This window comes from Xiphophorus hellerii, chromosome 12 (assembly GCF_003331165.1).
Source record: "Xiphophorus hellerii strain 12219 chromosome 12, Xiphophorus_hellerii-4.1, whole genome shotgun sequence".
In the NCBI taxonomy this organism is placed as follows: Eukaryota; Metazoa; Chordata; class Actinopteri; order Cyprinodontiformes; family Poeciliidae; genus Xiphophorus; species Xiphophorus hellerii.
In genome coordinates this window covers 28,559,553-28,577,006 of record NC_045683.1, presented here as the reverse complement: position 1 = coordinate 28,577,006, position 17,454 = coordinate 28,559,553, and the positions used below count along the sequence as shown (strand labels likewise).

The 17,454-nt window shown below is 41.3% G+C and overlaps 2 protein-coding genes across 3 annotated transcripts; both read right to left on the bottom strand.

The window, feature by feature from the left end:
* Window positions 1-1,418: 1,418 nt before the first annotated feature.
* On the bottom strand, window positions 1,419-4,767 carry tm2d2 (TM2 domain containing 2). Its single transcript, XM_032579187.1, has 4 exons — window positions 4,397-4,767; window positions 3,670-3,757; window positions 3,482-3,597; window positions 1,419-2,744 (listed from the first exon to the last, which is right to left on the bottom strand). The coding sequence occupies exons 1-4, from the start codon at window positions 4,660-4,662 to the stop codon at window positions 2,531-2,533; spliced, it is 684 nt and encodes a 227-aa protein (XP_032435078.1). The 5' UTR covers window positions 4,663-4,767; the 3' UTR covers window positions 1,419-2,530.
* A 164-nt stretch (window positions 4,768-4,931) lies between these two features.
* Window positions 4,932-11,598, bottom strand: LOC116730163 (T-box transcription factor TBX2-like). Of its 2 annotated transcripts, XM_032579186.1 has the most exons (8): window positions 10,582-10,895; window positions 10,125-10,460; window positions 9,774-10,041; window positions 9,055-9,201; window positions 8,625-8,701; window positions 7,841-7,929; window positions 7,371-7,777; window positions 4,932-5,877 (listed from the first exon to the last, which is right to left on the bottom strand). In XM_032579186.1, the coding sequence occupies exons 2-8, from the start codon at window positions 10,394-10,396 to the stop codon at window positions 5,641-5,643; spliced, it is 1,497 nt and encodes a 498-aa protein (XP_032435077.1). In that variant the 5' UTR covers window positions 10,397-10,460; window positions 10,582-10,895; the 3' UTR covers window positions 4,932-5,640. The 2 variants fall into 2 exon arrangements, with proteins under 2 accessions (XP_032435077.1, XP_032435076.1); XM_032579185.1 differs by having other exon boundaries at window positions 7,371-7,929; window positions 10,582-11,598.
* Between the last annotated feature and the right edge of the window lie 5,856 nt (window positions 11,599-17,454).

Sequence of the window (17,454 nt, the reverse complement as noted above, 5' to 3'; positions counted from 1 at the left end):
AGAATCCTGTAGCTCACTAGCTGCGTCTCCATTACAGATGTACGCGGAACTCTCTCAGTGTTCCGTAAATGTCAAAAAAAAAAACACAATTTCTCAATTGAGGTGTTTCCACTAAATGAAAAAATGCAGTTAACAACTCACGTGAATAAGTTTGTTCACGCTTTGAGTCATTAAAAAAAAAAACATGCCACGCCAGTAGCTGCTGATCATGTGATGCAAAAAAGGTCTTTTCGTTGCGAAATAAACCACCTCATCCTTGCACCAAGACGTTTTTATCAAAAAATACGTTTTTTTTTTCGAAACTGACGTATTTCCGTTAAGCAAATTTATTTTTAAACTGTCAAATTGAGCAATTATATTGTCAATGGATATGCAGATGTTATTATATTTAAAGTGTGACCTCTGACCTTTCATGTGTTTTAGTCTCAGGGGAGAATAAATAAGTCAACTGGTCAAACATAAAAGAAAATTAGAAAGGGGGATTGATGCATTTCTAACTGAAAGATTGCTCAGATCTCTGGCTAACGATTGGTCGACTTAGAAAACATTTAGAGAATGAACAGGAGAAGAAGAAGTTTTAAATATTTAATAATGGTCTCCCCTGACACCTAAGCCTCACTGTAGGAAGTCAGGGAAGATGGAGGTTTGTTTGAGATTAGGTCTTTAATGGGATGGAGCTCAGCAGCTGGACACAGCAACACTGCTCCGAAAATCCTGATATTCCTCATATGTGTGTTAAAAAACACCCAAACATCACTGTGTCTTGGGGTTTGCACTTTCATTTTTTTCTTGTGTGAGGGGACAGCGATGGTAATCAGTCAAAACACAAAGCATTAAAATACCAAACTGCTGAGATGAGCCTGTTAAAACCAACATGTGAATTATGCAGGCTGTGACCTGGAGAAGCAGCTGAATGTTTTTGGAAAATCGCCGCTGAGTGAAAACACATCATCGGGGGGATAGTAGGAGTTTCTAAAGCAGACATGTTCAGCAACACGTCGGTGGCGGTTTGTGACAGAAAGAAAACGAGCTGATTTGTCAGGGTTTGACGAATGAGAGCAGGTGAAAATAAACGGAAACCCATTCCAAGCACAGACCAAACGTCTCCGCTTGTTTGACGGTGAACCTTTAACCTGCGTGTGCACGTCGGTGGAGGAAGAATGACAAACAAGCCATGATTTGGCATTGAAACCTTCATTTATGCGACGTGACGCCATGAAAGAAACGGTCCACATTTACTTAATCCAAACAAAGCAGATGCGGTGAACATGAGGTCACTGGCTGGGTCAGAGCAGGCAGAACCGCAGCCCGATCCATTTTGACAAATTCAAACTTTCTGTAGTAACCTTGGAAACCAAGAGAGGTTGAGGTTCTAGTCTACCGGGTATACCACGACATGAGAAATTCACCGTTTCAAGCCCACCCAGCGTTCCTGCAGGTATTTATTTATTTTTTTTCTGATCAGAGATTCCTCTGTTTAGCCGCTAGCTATGAACGTTCTATGACGGCTGATTACTCCTGACTCCCAGTCGCCCCGTCTGAAGGAATTAATGTGGGAATACTTCGGCTGTAGTGAAAAGACAGATGGCACCTTTGCGGAATAACGGTGTTCTATGTGCAAAACGTGTTTACGGACAGCAGCAACCAGAGGAGGCGACACAAGCACCAGGCATCACTATTTGCTAAATTCAAGGTAAAGTAACATTTATGCTGTCTGCAGAGCTAAACACTCTACAAATATGTTTAAGAGTTGTTTGATTGTTTCACTGGTAAAGTTTAAGTGAAAGCAACCAAGAGTCTACGTAGCTTTACCATACATTTTCATTTAGCCGTATATTGTTGTGTAGAAATTTACATTCTATTCTACATTTCATTCTTACTTATGTCGAGCATATTGTGCGTTTTCTGTATGCCCTGCTGCCCAGGAGTTTCCCAATTCTGGGATCAATAAAATACATCTTATATTAATTAACAGGTGCTTCTGCTACTTTTTATTTACTCATTTTAAGTCCAAGACATAAAAAAGGGTAAAATGAGTAAAAGCAATGTCATGGCAACAGAAGGAATATTTGTTGTTTTTCTGTTCAAATGATACAGCTCTGGGGAGTAAAAACAAACAAAACAATATATATAAAAAGCAACATGTTTGTGGTAAAAGATTTTTTTTTTTTTTACAACTGGTTACAGGCATCAGACTTCAGGACACATGGCTCTAAACTACATCCTGAATTCAGGTTGAAATTTACAAACAGAACATTTATGAAGTAGAACCTTAAAATAAGAGTCATTTCTGTCCATATTTGTTGTAAATAAATTAGCTTAAATACAAAGAAAATACACCAAACCATTTTTTTTTTGGCTCATCGAGGGTATAATTAACCAATAGTCATGAAAACAGCAACTGCTGCTCCTCTGCAACTCCAAGAGAACATATCGTCTCTCATCTTGTGGACTCGGTCACTAGAATCCCCCAGAGGCCTCAGAAAGAGCCCACACACTCCTCTCCCCCTGCAGGCTGACGCCGCCCGCCTCAGTAGTAGGTGCACCAGTTGCTGTAGTCGCTGGGCATCAGACCGCCGGTGATGAGCAAGATCAGGTCCACGAACCACCAGATTCCCAGGCCTCCCAGGGTGAGCAGCTTCCCCACGGCCGTGCCCGTGTGGCCCAGGCAGAAGCGGTCGACGCCAAAGCAGCCCAGGAAGAAGGAGTACAGCAGCGTGGTGATGAAGTAGTGTCCTGTGTATCTGTGGAGGAAGCAGAAGATGATTTAACAGCAGTGAAATGATGTCTGTTTCACAGGTTAACATGCTGTGGCAGTGCAACAACCTATGGTAGTTCCAAAAGTGAGTAAACAGTGCCCTCTAGTGGGGACGTATAAAAAGTGTGTTCAGCCTGCGTTCCATCAACAGCGGCAGTTTGTTGCACTTCGCCTCCTAACTGAGCCATGATCGCCACGGTAACCACAAGAACAAATCAGGACATAAGCAAAGGAAAAGAGACAAGACCAGCTCTGAATCCTCCAACACATCGCTGACTTCATGTGTTTATCCAGGTGAGAGTCAGCCTCAACTCCATGGATAAATACTGACAGGCCTGAAGGACTCCAGCGAACAGAACAGGGCGTGGTCTAGTTGTCAGAATCCAGGTGAACCACAGGCTTCAGGGCCTGACTGGCCTCTCTACCAGATTGCTGGTATTGGGCTTTTTCTAAGCAATTCCAGCAAATCTCATTTTTATAATGCAGGAAACCAGAGTTAGGGTTAACTAGACGAACCTCTGTTGCAACCTTGTGCGTACGACTACGTGTGTTTTATTGGCGTTAACATTGTCAACGATATCAACAAACCATCGCAACAATGCTTGGATACATTTTTCTCCATAACAACACTTCACACCAAACTCCCCAACAAAGCAGGAGCTTCCCTGTCTGGGAGGAAGTGAACCGGAACACCAGCGCTGAGCCATCTGGGTCGCCTCTTACTTGATGCAAGGCACTTCGCCTCGGAGGAACTCCCGGGGGCCGGCACATTCGATGTCGTCCAGGGCGGTGCAGATGACCTGAGTGTGGTTCACTTCCTTCTTCGTCTGCCCCCCCCACTGAACAAGAGCACAACGTGGAGATGAGCTGAGGGTTTAACGACCGAGACCGTCTCAGAGGACGGTACTGACCCCAACACAGCCGTGGCCCATCTCCTGGTAGGCGCTGTAGTTTCCTGCATGGTCCACCGGATCCTGGCAGTAGATGAACTCCTCAGGCCTTCAGCAACAGGCGCGACGTTAAAGAAAAACCAAGAAAGAGGAAAGATTACACAACATGGAGAGGCAGTGATTCTTTTAGCAAGACGATGCAGTTTGAGAGCGTTCACCATCGTCTCATTCGCTACTTGAGATTTTGAGATGCTGATCGGCTGCTTCTGGTTGTAGAATCAACCTTATTGCCACAGTTACACTGTCCAAAAGGATTTCAGAAAAGCAAAATCCTTCCAGAACCAGGGACTAGTGGTCCAAACATGCAATGATTCAATCAAAAAAAAAAAAAAGAAAAGAAAAATTTGTAAAAGAACCAATCAGAGCTAACATGACACAGCTGCTCCAACATGCTGCCGTCATTCTAGAAGATTTTTCAGTGGGTTACTTTGATCTTTTAAGTTTGGCAAATCAGGTAAGCTGCAGCAGGAAGTACGTCACAGAGACAACAAATGCTAAAACCTTGAACAAGGAACGTAGCCATTTTCTCTACATTTCCATTTTAAAAAAAGACTATAATTATTTTACAAATACGTGAACTGGTTTATGCTCTTGGTTACCATGGAAATAGTCCCAATGTGACAGATTTCCCCTCTGCTCTGAACGTAGCTAGCAAGAGCTAACTATGTTAGCTTCTGGGTTTACTCACAGATGGCTGCAGAGGACGACCGGGGATGGGGGCCTGTACTCGTACGGCTCCGTGTTGTTCTCCGCCGGGGTTTCATACTTTGTCGTCTCGGGCAGCTCGCTGGAGGGCAGCGAGGAGGCTCCCTGTGTGGGAGAAGCAGCCGGAGCAGCGGTGGAAGCTGCGGTGCTCGAGTTCTGGGAATGAATTCCTTCCAGGCATTGCAACAAGATCGCAGCAAACAGCAGCAGGAACTGTCCGCAGAGCAGGATGTAGCTGACTGAAATCATGGCTCCCCTCAGACAGCAGCGGGAATCCACAGAAATTGGCTCCGCATCATCACAGTGGTACCAAATAGCTGCTCCTTCTTGATTGTTTTTCAGAGATTCTTCTTCTTCCTGTTTTGAGTGTATTGACTTTTGGACGCGTTACCGCCACCCACTGGACTGGAGTGTGAAGTAACCACTGAAGAGGATCGGTAAGAGGACATATAAAGCCTTGAGAAGCTAAATACCCTTTGAAAGTTTTCACATTTGGTTTCATAACACACATTACAAAATTCAATGTTACTTACTGCAATTTCATTTGGTTGGCCAATACGAAGTATTAAAATATTAGAAAGAAATTTAAAACTGTTTTCCAAATAAACATCCTACATACCATAGCTGGCAATTATATTCAGCGTATCATTTTCTACCACATTGAGTTCAGGATTATGGTATCAAGAGTTGTTTCCATAGTGATACAGCAGAGCCAATGAAATGAAATTGTTGTTACTGTTTTCAACCAGAGTGAAATTAGATGTTCAGACGCTGTTCCAACATTTTGCCTTAGTTGATTTAAATAATTCATAAATTATGACACTATATATAACATGTGAGGTATTGTTAGTCATCTTAGATTGCATTTATCCAGATGCTACTAAAAAAACAGGGGACCCTCTTGAACAGTTACCATTTGTGGAGATCAGAGCTAACATGTCCACTGATGCATTTTGTAGGTGGTGCTTTTGTTTACAAGCAACCCAGATATTTTATTTCAAACTTTTTTTGTTTCTTCTTTAGTTTTTCTTTTTATTGCATCTGAGATCATTTGAAAATCAATCAATGGAAACAACAATTTTGAACATGAAGGAGATTACTGTCATTCAGCTCATGCAGCGTCTAAGAGAACGCCGTTCGTTCATCCTCTGAGTCTACGCTGCAGGTGGCGCGGAGGACTGGGACATCAAATCACGTTTAGTCCCAGCAGATCGGTCGGAATCTGAGTCAGAGTTCTCCCCCTGCTGGTAACTCTGGCTTGAAGGAGGTGACGCTGCTTTGCTTTGATGGGGGAACAGATGAGGATAAAACCGGAGAGGAGAATAAACTCTGTGCAGAACCTCTGGGAGAGGAACTGGGATCCAGTCTGGACTGCGTGACCGGGATCTGGTGCCGGACTGACAAACTCATGGGAGAGTACGGGTAGAAGAGAAAACCTCCGTATGGTGGGAAGCTCATCACATCCTGCACGGTAGAAGTAAAAAAAAAAAAACATTGTGAAGTGTTTGCCACGTGGCTTAAAGGCTTTTAATCCACAAGTTACAGTTAGATCAGATTAAAACACTGGATAAGGCAAATGTGGAGGGAATTAAACATCAGCTTTAAAAAGTTCACATTTCATTTGCAAATTAATAAATTCTAACTTGATTTAGGCTGTTAATCTTACTTAAAAATGACTATAAATTATGAACAGACTGGGCTGCTGACCAAAGAAAAGGATTCAGTCACCTCCAGTGAGCAGATTTCAAAAGGTTATTAAGCTTTTATAACTTGATAATAAACCAATTATTGTTTCAGTTCAAGAATCAAAAATAGATTTATGTTACCTTTCTATTTAGTTCTTCAGAACCCAGGAAAAATAAACCTTAAAACTATTCAACTCTAACGCTTTAAGGGGGGAGTATTATGTAAAGTCTATTTTTTGAGCTTTACATCATTATAATGTTAATCCCTCATCAAAAACATACCTGGAGTGTTGCTTTGATTCTTTCTTGCATTTTTGAGAAATCCTTTAATCTCCCATGGCAACCATTCATGGGCGCCTAAACGTTTGATCTCACAAAGCCCCGCCTTCCTACCCCCAACCCTGCCACTTTTCCACTCAGCTCCTCCAGACTAGCGGCAGCAATTAGCGAACACCTGGTGGAGCTGCGCATCTGTTGAGCTCGTCACACGAACTACTACTCAGTCCAAGAACAGTTGTGATGGACATAATGGAGGAGCACTGTTGTGATGACATTCTGAAGGCGGCGTGTCGGAAAGAGGAGGAGCTTCTTAAAGAAGCAGAGGCCCAATTTCAAGGCAAAGTAAAATTTCTTTTAAGTCTTGTTTGGTACGTGTATAATTTTTATAACAATTGAAGTAAACATAGTTGCTTGATAATATATGTGTCTGTGTATTTTTCAAACACATTTATAGCACAATGTGTCTGAAAAATACATAATACTGCCCATTTAAATTACGGTTTTGTAAAACATGCCATAGAATTTTTTTACAAATGGCCTTGATTTATTTTTTTATTAGTAAGAGTACAAAAAAGTAATCAGGATACTAGTGTGATAAAAAAAGTAGTATTCTCTGTCTGAATTTACTTTGCGAGACAAACATTCTCCCTGACCTGACTGAGGTGCGTGGTGTTTGCTGACCAGGCGCCTGAATGTTTACACTATATTTTCATTTCTAAAGGATCCAATAAAGGTGACTGACCCTCCTGAGCCGGTCACCAGACACACAGAGACACAAACCCAGTTCACCTAACAGTCTTGTTTCAGGCAGCCGGAGTACCCGGAGAGAACCATTGTATACACAGGGAGAACATGCAAATTCTACGCAGACAGACCCCAGGCTGGGATTTGAACCCAGGACCTTCTTGCTCTAGCAACAGTGCTCTGTCAGATAGTGTTTTAGCTAGATTCCTGTCTCCCCCAGTGGAAAGCCTTTGGTTGGCCGCCTCGTACCTGGAGCCCTGTGTGCTGCTTGAGGGCGACCGACAGCGGAGTCCCAGCAGGCACTGCCGGTCTGAAACCACACCGCACGCCTCCATCAGCGGCACATCTGTACCAGCTGTTTACTTGTGTCAAATGGAGGAGATGGCCCGAGGCGTTCACATCCAACAGGTGTCGGTTAAAGTCCGGGGAGTAAACACAGCTGGGTGCAAAGCTGCTGTAGAGTGAGCGCTCCCTGCCTGAGTCCTGCGTGCCGTGCGTTACGTCGCTTCTGACTGAGTTTTCTGTTGGGTGGGAGGCCTGCAGAGTCTCTGCTGTGAAGGAAGTCCCCGGCTGGTCTCCATGGTAACTTCTAAACAGCTTCGGTTCGGGACACTCCTCACTGTTAAAGCTTTTGTCGCTGTCACTCGTGTAAGCATCTGGTGGGAACAAAAGGCGCCGGTTAGGGAAAGTCTCACAAACTGACTGAAAGATTTCCGCACCTGAAGACCTGACGTCACCGCAGTGAGCTACCGGAGCACGCTGCCCATCCGCCGCCTCTCTACACCTTTGTCCAGACTGCTGGAGCTTCCTGATGAAGAAAAAAACCCACAATATTTTCCGTGATATAAAAAGTTAAAGTACTTTAAAATCTGCTATCGGTCAGAGGTTAAACATGGAGCTTACTACCTAAGCACTATCTGCACTTTAAGTAATTCAGTTCACATAATTCCAGAGGGATTTATTTGCAAAAAAAAAAAAAAAAGAACTAAATTAAGCAAACAAAAGAAGAAAATATTTTATTCCATGAAGGAACATTTTTATTTCCATGAATGAAAAAATTTATACATCTTTTAAAAGAGTAACAGTGCTTTGTAATATTAGTCAAGTAAAAGTACAAAGTATTATGAAGTAAAGCTACTCCTAAAAGTATTTTTTCCATTTCTATTTTTTTCTACCGTCTGCTGTTTATTATCATTAGCTTTGTAAGCTATGCTGACTGCTTCTTACTGTAAATTATTATCTACTGTGTTCAATTAAGTATTGGAAATTCATTATTTACATTATTCCATTCAAATGAAATAGTGCTGCAGAGACTAAAGCTGAATTTTAATATAAGCAAGACCTCACTTCCATATTTTAGGCAAATATAGAAATATTTTTCTGTCCATCTGTCTTCAGACTGAGGAACTAAGGAAGGACTGAGGAACCCTTCCAGGTTCATAGGTCAACTCCAGTCTGCGTGTAAATATCTAACGCTGCAGCCGCACTGCATCTCCATCTCACCTCTTCTCTCTCCGTCCGTTCCCCGTGTCCCGGAATCCTTTCGCAAAAGGGTTGTTGTCAATTTTCAGCTGTGTGATCTGATCATATGTGAAATGCAGACACGTCTTTAGAAATTATGTAATTATGGTGATTAAGTTGTACAACCAAAATTCCAATGAAGGTGGGGTGTAAAAAGAATGAATAAAAAACAGAATATTATTCAATTGAATTCACTGCAAAGACAAGATATTTAATGTTCACTTATTTGGAAATTGATGCCTGCAACGCGTTGCCTCTGACCTTCACCAACAGGCCAGCTGGGGGAAGTGTCTTGCAACAACAACAACTCAGATTCGAACTGGCAACCCACCGATTACAGGACCAGCTCCTATCACCTAAAAAATTGAACCGATTTCAGCAGAATGAACCGGCTGACGGTTCAGACTCTCACCTTGTCGTTCTGGTACGCCGTCACTGCGATGAACTGCGTCTCAGCGAAAACGTAGGTCCTGAAGGTGCTGCACGGAAGCCTGAGGATGTCATTGGCCTTCACTATGTGGAACCGCGGCTGGTATTTGTGCATCGAGTTCAGAATTGTCTGTGCAAGACGGATGAAAAACAAATCAAATCAGTTCAGTTTTTTGGGGGGCCTTTTGTCAGGATCTTTGGTTTTGTCAGTTTGTTTTGTTATTATTTGCGTTCCTCGGTTTCTTATTTCTATTAGTTCCGCCTTTATCCACTTTTACTCCAGTTCCTTCTCAATGATTCTAGTTATGTTTATTTCTTGTGTCTAGTCCTTTCTTAGTCACTCTAGTCTTAATAGGATTCTTATGTCTAGTCGAGGAGAAGCAGCATTCAGCTTCTATGCACCACAAATCTGGAACAAACTTCCAGAAGTCTGTAAAACAGCTGACTTCCTTTAAATCTCAGCTGAAAACCCACCGGTTTTGACTTGTATTTGAAGCGTAATCAATTACTGTCAGGATCTGCGGCTTCGGCAGTTCCTCTGGTTTCCTTCTAGGTGGCGTTCGAGAGCTCGCTGGCGTATACACACACCCTCTCCACAGGTGTGTGTATGATAAGCATACGTTACAAATCGGGAACTTCTAAACCTGAAGGGAATATCGACTGCTGTAACTTTCTGTTAAAAGCGCTGAAAGTAAAACTTACAAATCCATGGTTGTCGGAGATGTTGTTGGTCAGTTTCAGCTTGTGGAAGTTCACCGCTTTGGACATCCACTGTTCTCCTGTGGCAGGACTGTCCGGGTGGATGTACATGCGCCTGGGCATCTCCGGGTCCGCCTTCCCGGCCACCGTCCAGCGCGAGTTGTGGAACTTATACCTGCAATCATCCGCGGCCACGATGTCCATCAGCAGGATGTACTTGGCCTTCCTGTTCATGCCCGTACACCTGGCTCTGAGCGGCGGGAACATGCGCCTGCGAGGGCAGAAGAGGAGATTCACCACGAGACATTACACCGCGCTCCGCCCCGCATGCGTAAGCCTGGACTATTTATTTACCTCCCTGATTTAGTGATGACCATCTCCGTGCCGTGTGTGTGGAAATGCTTCCAAAGGTCAGCAGCTTCCAGAGACACCCTGGGCTCCTCCTCAGCTGTGTCAGCGCTGTCCAGGAGTTCAGGCCCGCAGCACGCCAAACCCCGCCGCGGCTCGGGATGGGTCAGCCTTCTGGAGGTCGGAGTGGGAGCGAGCAACAGAGCCGGTTCTGACAGGAGAGTCCCAACTCCCGATGGAAAACTTTGAGCGGCCTCTGGGACGCAAAAGCTGCGCATGTTCTCCAAAAGCAACTTTTACGCACGACTCTGATTGGTTGGAACTTTAACGCAGCATGGAATCCTAAACGGAAAAATGTTTATTTATTGATATATATATTTTTAAAGTTAATGTAGAAAGTCCTAAACTAATAATGCTAGATAAAACTTGATCATGTCTACTTTGGTCAGTCGCTCCTACTCACAGATCAGTCTGTGCGCCGCGATGCTGTCCTCCCTCCCGTGTCCAGCCTCAGAGTGAATCCCAGCAGTGGGTGTGGTTTCTTCTTAATGCAAATTAAAAGAAAATTGCTTCGTGATATTTCCTCCCACACAACGTGCTGCGTTAGAAAGTTTCTCGGCTCGGTGCAGAGGGAATGCCCTCTGCCAGCGGTTGTCCCGACTGGATAGACTCTGGGTTTGGTTACAGGCTTTTAACTGCTCAGTGGTCCGCGGCAGCGCAAGAATGTTCCGGGAACTTTCCGTGATGCGCGTCACTACCAGGCCAGCCGCTCTTATAAAAGCTACAGGGTCTTGGTGGGTAGGGAGGGGTCACCATGAGGAAATGACGCGCAGCAAGAAGTCAGCTGAAAATAGTCAATATTTCATTTGATAAAAAAAAAACAAACTGTTTGGATGAAGTTCTGTGAAGAGGAGGTGTTTCCTGAAATTAACTCTACAAAATGAGGGTTACTGTACTTTGCTCTCCTCCTAGATCAAATTTCTTATCACGTTAGTATTGAGCCAATACTGACTGCAGTTTTGTATCAATATTATTGATATTTTGGATCCACAAAGAAAGGTTCTAGCTAGCATTTAAACCTTGGACCTCTTTGGTACGAGGCAGCGGTTCTAATCGCAAATTCATACAGCTGTGATAGATTTTTATTTGTAATTTATCAATGAATTAAAATAATTGGGTTTATGAAAAACAAACTAACTTTGCAATATTAAGCAACACTTTTAATGAAAATCAATTAAATCTCAGGAGCAAAACTCAGACTTTAAGACTTTATGAAATATAATCTCTTTGTTGACTTTATGAACATTATTGAACCAAAGGGTCAATGTGCTATCTACCTTACAGGTGAAAGATCAATGTTATCAGAAGAGGAAAATGGTTTTGAATCATGAACAAAAGTCATTAAGAGAACCTCATGCATTTTCATACAGCCTCATTTTTTATCATCTCACTGTTTATTCCACTCAGTGGAGGAACTTCAGTGACCTCTGATGAGGATGTCAGAGTTCAAAATGTCCGACTGGGAAGAATTAGGAATAATAATTAAAAAGTTTAGGAGTCCTTTTATGTTTTTTTATATACTCTTAATTTTTTTTATTAATATTGATTGTTCTTTGATGCGAGGAGTTGGACTAATAAAACCAACCTGCCTGCCTACCTATCTACCTATCCAGGACCTTTTTGTTGCTAGGCAGCTGTGCTACCTACTGTGCAGCCCTGGTTCACTAACTTGATTTAAACTTGAGAAAAAAAGTCTGGAAAATGAAGTTATGCTAATGGACTCGGACTTGGTTATACTGGTCTCCTGGTACGGCAACACAGAGCAGGAGATGCTGGATGAATTTGGCTCTGAGACGGTTCAGAATCCATGTTTTAAATAGCTTGGACGTCTTGAATCTTTATACTTCAGTCCAGTACCAGTTCCTATATCAACATCTACAAGTGTCCTCCTTTTGCCCCTTTGGCTGTAAAGCATTGGTATTAGACATAATAATCAGTTTCGTTCATCTTATTAACTGTGCTGTAACAAAACCCCAAAACTGAGCCTCCTTCCTTTGATGAAGCAAAGACTTGGAGAGGAACTGCCCTTTTTCTAAAGTCAGCTAAAACTTGTGTTACTCTGCTAACATCACTGTGAAATTAGGAATCGCCTCACTGTGAAACATTTGTCACAGATCTTTGAGGCCTCTTTTATCTGGTTTCTAAATCAGCATACCTATTTTTTTTTTTTTTCAAATGTCATTAAAGATATGCAGCGGGTGGTAAAGCGGGTGATGACTCAGTCTTTTTCTGGCAGGGAAGCGGAGGGGAAATCCCTGCCTGACCGTCAGCCATCTTCAAAGTGCCAGGCGGTAATCTGAGGCAGGCTGGAGAGTCCTGGTAAACAAGACGCCTTGCTGTTATTTGTGGGCTTGGCCCACAGGCTGTCCCCGAGGATCAACCTGCACATCTCCTCTGGGTCGGCGCCCAGTAACACGCTCCCCGGTCAAAGCTCCACACGGCGGGGCGTTCAGAGGGACACCGGTGTGGTGGGAAGGGAAATTCCTTTCACAGAACGGCCTGAGCTGGGTGAAAACTTCAACCAGGCAGCAATGGTAGGCAGATTATTGGTAAAAGTCCTCTGATTCAAAGACTTCTCTTTGAATTCTAAATTTTTGATGATAGTTAACCAATATTAACTATCATCAATACAGTTTTTGCAGTGTGGTAAAAACAAACCCCTCTGTTCTATGCTTTACTTCATCCAGAGGGTCTGAACCCTCTGAGAAATGATTGCTTCCTGGAGGCGTGGCCTCCGAGGTCTGAAACTTTGTCCACAAGGTATGTAATGTATCAGTTGGACGCTATGAAGCTTAACAGAAATTGTCTGTGGTGTAAGCAACCACCCGGCACTGTGAACAGAGCAGTGCTGACCCAAACCAGATGCCTGTTAGTTTCGATTCAGTATTTGGAAGCGCGACCAACACAGACAGAACAGCCTCGTTCACTTCCTCTGCTGCCATCGCTAAAACTACAGCGAGGAAAATCAGTCTCATCGTTTGCAACTTATCCTGTTCTGGTAGAAATTATACTAGAGGAATCCAAGTCAATAGGAGAAATACATGTGCTGTGCTGTAAAGAGAGACGAGAATCAAGCAGCAATGGCCAGGTTACGACTTTTGTGCTGCCCTTTAGACACTCAAACTCTCATGTTGTCACGTCCCTATAATAATGACTAAGTCTTTTTAGCCATCTGTTGGCTATTATTTTAGGAAGATTACAATCTTGTCAGATTACATCCAAAAACTTTGATATTTTATTGATTTTTTTTTTTTTACTTTATGTGATGGACAAACACAGAGTGGTCACAAGTCATCTCATCAGTAAACTGAGAACAAGCAGGGTTCTATATGACTATATGTATGAATTAATTCAGAACTGGGTGATAATCGATGCTGCGTGCTTCATAACCAGTCAATCAACCTGCAAAGGGAACAGTGAGTTGAAAGGTCAAAGAAAGAACTACTTGAAACAAAGCGAACTGAAAATGTCTATTTTATTTAAAAGTACATTTTTTGCATTTTTATGTCTGAGACATTTCTGTCCATACAGCTTTGTGTCTGAAAGCATCTAGGATGTTCTTCTATACATATTTAATGGTTTTGAGGTGATTTGACTGTAGGCAGTTCAGCTGAAGGCAACTTGATGTCATGATAGCAAAGAGTACCTAATAAACTGGCCAGTGTGTTTACATAGTGATTTGACAGAACGACCATGGGTATAAGAAAATACATGAGTAAAAATATTCATGACATCACAATTAAAAAATGGCGTTCAGCACATGACCGGGTTCAAGCATAATATTAAATATCAGCTCTTTATTTGGTTTTAACATGAAAATGAAACTTTACTTTGACTTTATAATAATACTCTCAAAAAATGTTTTGTTTTACAAGTTTGTAACTTTTTAATGCCAGAAAATATCTTATTTTTTAAATAGTAATTTTCTGCCTTTAATCGTGGATTTCTTTTTTGTGTGTGTGCAAATTTATGACTTTTAAACATCTTTTTTTTTTCTTCTAAATATGTAGAAGATATCTAGAAATTTCTGATATTTATTAATTTACTCCTCGTCTTTATCTTTTCTCCACAATAACCCTGATGGTCGTAGAGGTCTGGCTTGGTGACGACACAAACCTTAATTAAAGAGTGGAGTCTATTACATCAGGAGCTTGCAGATGCTTTTCCACATTCCCAATAAATAAATAAAGATTGCTACTTTATATGCCTGTAAAACGCTAAGCTACACTTTTTTTTTATTTTTTATTTAGATCAGGTGTCTGGGTGAAGTCTGCCTGCACAGCAAGCCTAGCGCTAACCCAAAGCTTGGGTGAAAAACGTCTAATCTGGGCTGTAAATCAGATTAGATTTACAGCCCTAATCTGTAGCAAAGAAAGAGGAAGAGACAGGAGGAAAGACGAGGCTGAAGGCTCCCAGAAATCAATTTAGACACATTAGACCTATTAGCTTATTGAGAGGAGAGACAGATTGAAGGCCGGTTGTTAAACTGTAAAAGTGATGCTCCCACAGGAGAGTCACTGTTGCTTTATGCGTTCCAAACATTTGGCTCTCTGCAAGTCGTTGCTGCTGAAAGAGATCTGCGCACCCATCTTGAAAACCTTTTTTCTTTTAACTTAAAATGCCTCATGAAATGGGATAATCTTGTCTCGTGATAACAAGGCCAATAATATAATAACTAAAACAATGGTAAAGACACATTAATGTAAACTGGTAATTTACATTAATTACCAGCAGTGCCGCAAAGCAGCTGTTTGTGTCCAAAAAACAGAATATTTAGGAATGACCTTGAATCTCACTTTTTCCATTTTATTAATATTGTATGGATATTAAGACTCAGGAATGTTATCTGCTATTGCAGTGACTCTGAAAACTGTTATTTTGAACACATGCTTCATTTTGTCATTAAATATGCAAAATTTTTGATTCACAAATGAAAGTTTGCAAACTCGATACCTATTATTATTCTATCAAAACTAACATCTATGTTGAATTGATCAACTGATTAATAATAAAAAAGAGCAACATGTTTCTTTCTAATTACAGCAAATATTTTTTCTGAAACCATTGGGTAGATCTTTTTAAATTATTATTTTTTTGTTTTTAGTTAGTCATTTATGGTGTTTATGTTTTTTTCCTTCTTTGATTTTTTTCCCTAGAGTTATTTATTTAGTATTTTTCCTAAAAAAAAATACGCATTTCTACTTATCTTGCTTAAATTTATCTTGCGATTTTTTCACAACAGACTATTTAAATGTATTTTCTCATGGCTTTTGATGTGCTGTTTGTTAATGCTGTTGGCTTTGTACATTTTTGTCCAATAATGTGAAAAAGAAATCTAACAAGACAGTGCAAAAAAACATAAGTTTTCATCATAAGAGTCATAAGAAGATGTTTGTAAGTTTGAAATTGCTGCCTACCATTACCCAGCCTAGCCAACCAATAGTTAATCTATTGGTACATTAGTTCAGATTTTTTTTGTCAGATTATATTTACCAAAACAATATTCTAATTTATTAAGTGGGTCTGTACGTTGTAAGTGACTGAATTCAGTCGGTCTAATCCCTTGCACCACCACTGGCGAATAAACTCAATCAAGTAGTCATGCAGACTGATCTGTTAAAGCAGGGGAGTCCAAACTTTTTGTTACATGGGCAACAACTCAAGGATACTCAATGTTTTGTCTTTTTTCTTTTAACTAAAACACCAAATGTTTTACTGAGAATTTTTGTCTCTGCTCAACAACAACAGCAACTAAGCATGAACTATTTTAATTCCACGAGGAAAATAGTCTTATATTTTTTGTAGGAAAGGAATATGTGAATCATTCAAAACTTCAAAAACATTTCTATATACTGAAAGAAAGGCAACCACCACTAAATGGTTTTGGGCTTGACTGAAACTGACCATTTTTCTCTGAGCAATAAAATCATGATTTCGGTCGCTCTTAATTTGAAAACCTTTTCAAGAGTTTTGTCCAAATTGAATTGGCGAGAGAAATTTGTTTCTTTCAGGGGCCGCACTAAATCTGGTACCGCAAATGGCAAATGGACGCCCTTGCATTAAATCCTATTGGAACGTGACAGGTTGTGTTTGGATTCTATGCCGTTGCAAGTATTTGCATTTTTATTTCCATTATGCTTGTTAGGATTTTTTAGATTACTGCAACGTAAGCTCACACATTCTTGGATCTCTCAGGTGGATCCTTGGTGGATTTGTTTTTTTTTTTTTAACTTCCTGGAGAAATAATCAATCGGTGATACGATATCTGGATATCTCTTGCTACTTCTGAAAGTTTTGCAGTAAAAGGTTATTTTGCTTACTATTTAACCTGCGGAGGGATGAAATACGTACCATGTTGGACTAACAGACTGTTTGCTCAGCTAATAAAAATAACAGTTAAAGATGGGGTGGGAGATGTTCCTGCAGACAATCTACTCCATGTTTCAGCAGATTTTACTGAATGCCTTTAAAAGAAGATGCTTGAAGTGATGGAGAGCTCTTAGCCCTCCTAACAACTCATCCACCTGTCTTTTGTTCGAGCGTTCAGAGGCTCAACGTTGTAAACTCAACACTTTCAAGATAATTAAAAGATGTTGGCATACTGTTGCTAATTTTCTGGAGTAGCAACAAAGTCGATTTTTTTTTTAAGGAGAAGCAAACTCTGCATTTGCAAGTTTTGCTCAGCGTTCATTCAGGTTGCAGCGCTCTGCATCTGTGACATGATGCCGGCATGTCTGAGGAAAACATCCAGGAATGACCCATCCTCTCTGATAAAACTTTTCAGAAACAGGAAGTTCAGCAAAAAAAAAAAAAAAGAAAACCTGAAACTGCCACAAACAAGACGCTAACTGACTGTATATAAAAAATTAGGAGTTTTTGTTGTATTTTTCACAAAGTATGTCCCAGAAATATCACCTCCTAAATCCAGCCAGCCAGCCACTCATATTGGTAGGTATATTATCAGGAAATGTGTCCAGTTAACACCAGGCAAGAAGAAGAGTTTCACTAGGGAGGATCTGTTTTCTTTTATGTCAGCACAAACTGTAAGGAGGTTTGGGGATAAAGAGACCCTAAGTGCGTCTGAAACGAGCTGCGACTGTATTTCAGCTCCACTGACTGATGTGACGATATTCCCTCAGGTCAGTTGATTTGAATAGTGTGAATATTTATGTCCAAAGGTGTTTTCCTGCTGCTAATGTCCGCACTGCTTAAGGAGACACTTATCGTCGGCTAGAAGTGGTTGTTCATTAACAGCAGCTGATCCTGCCAGAGGAAG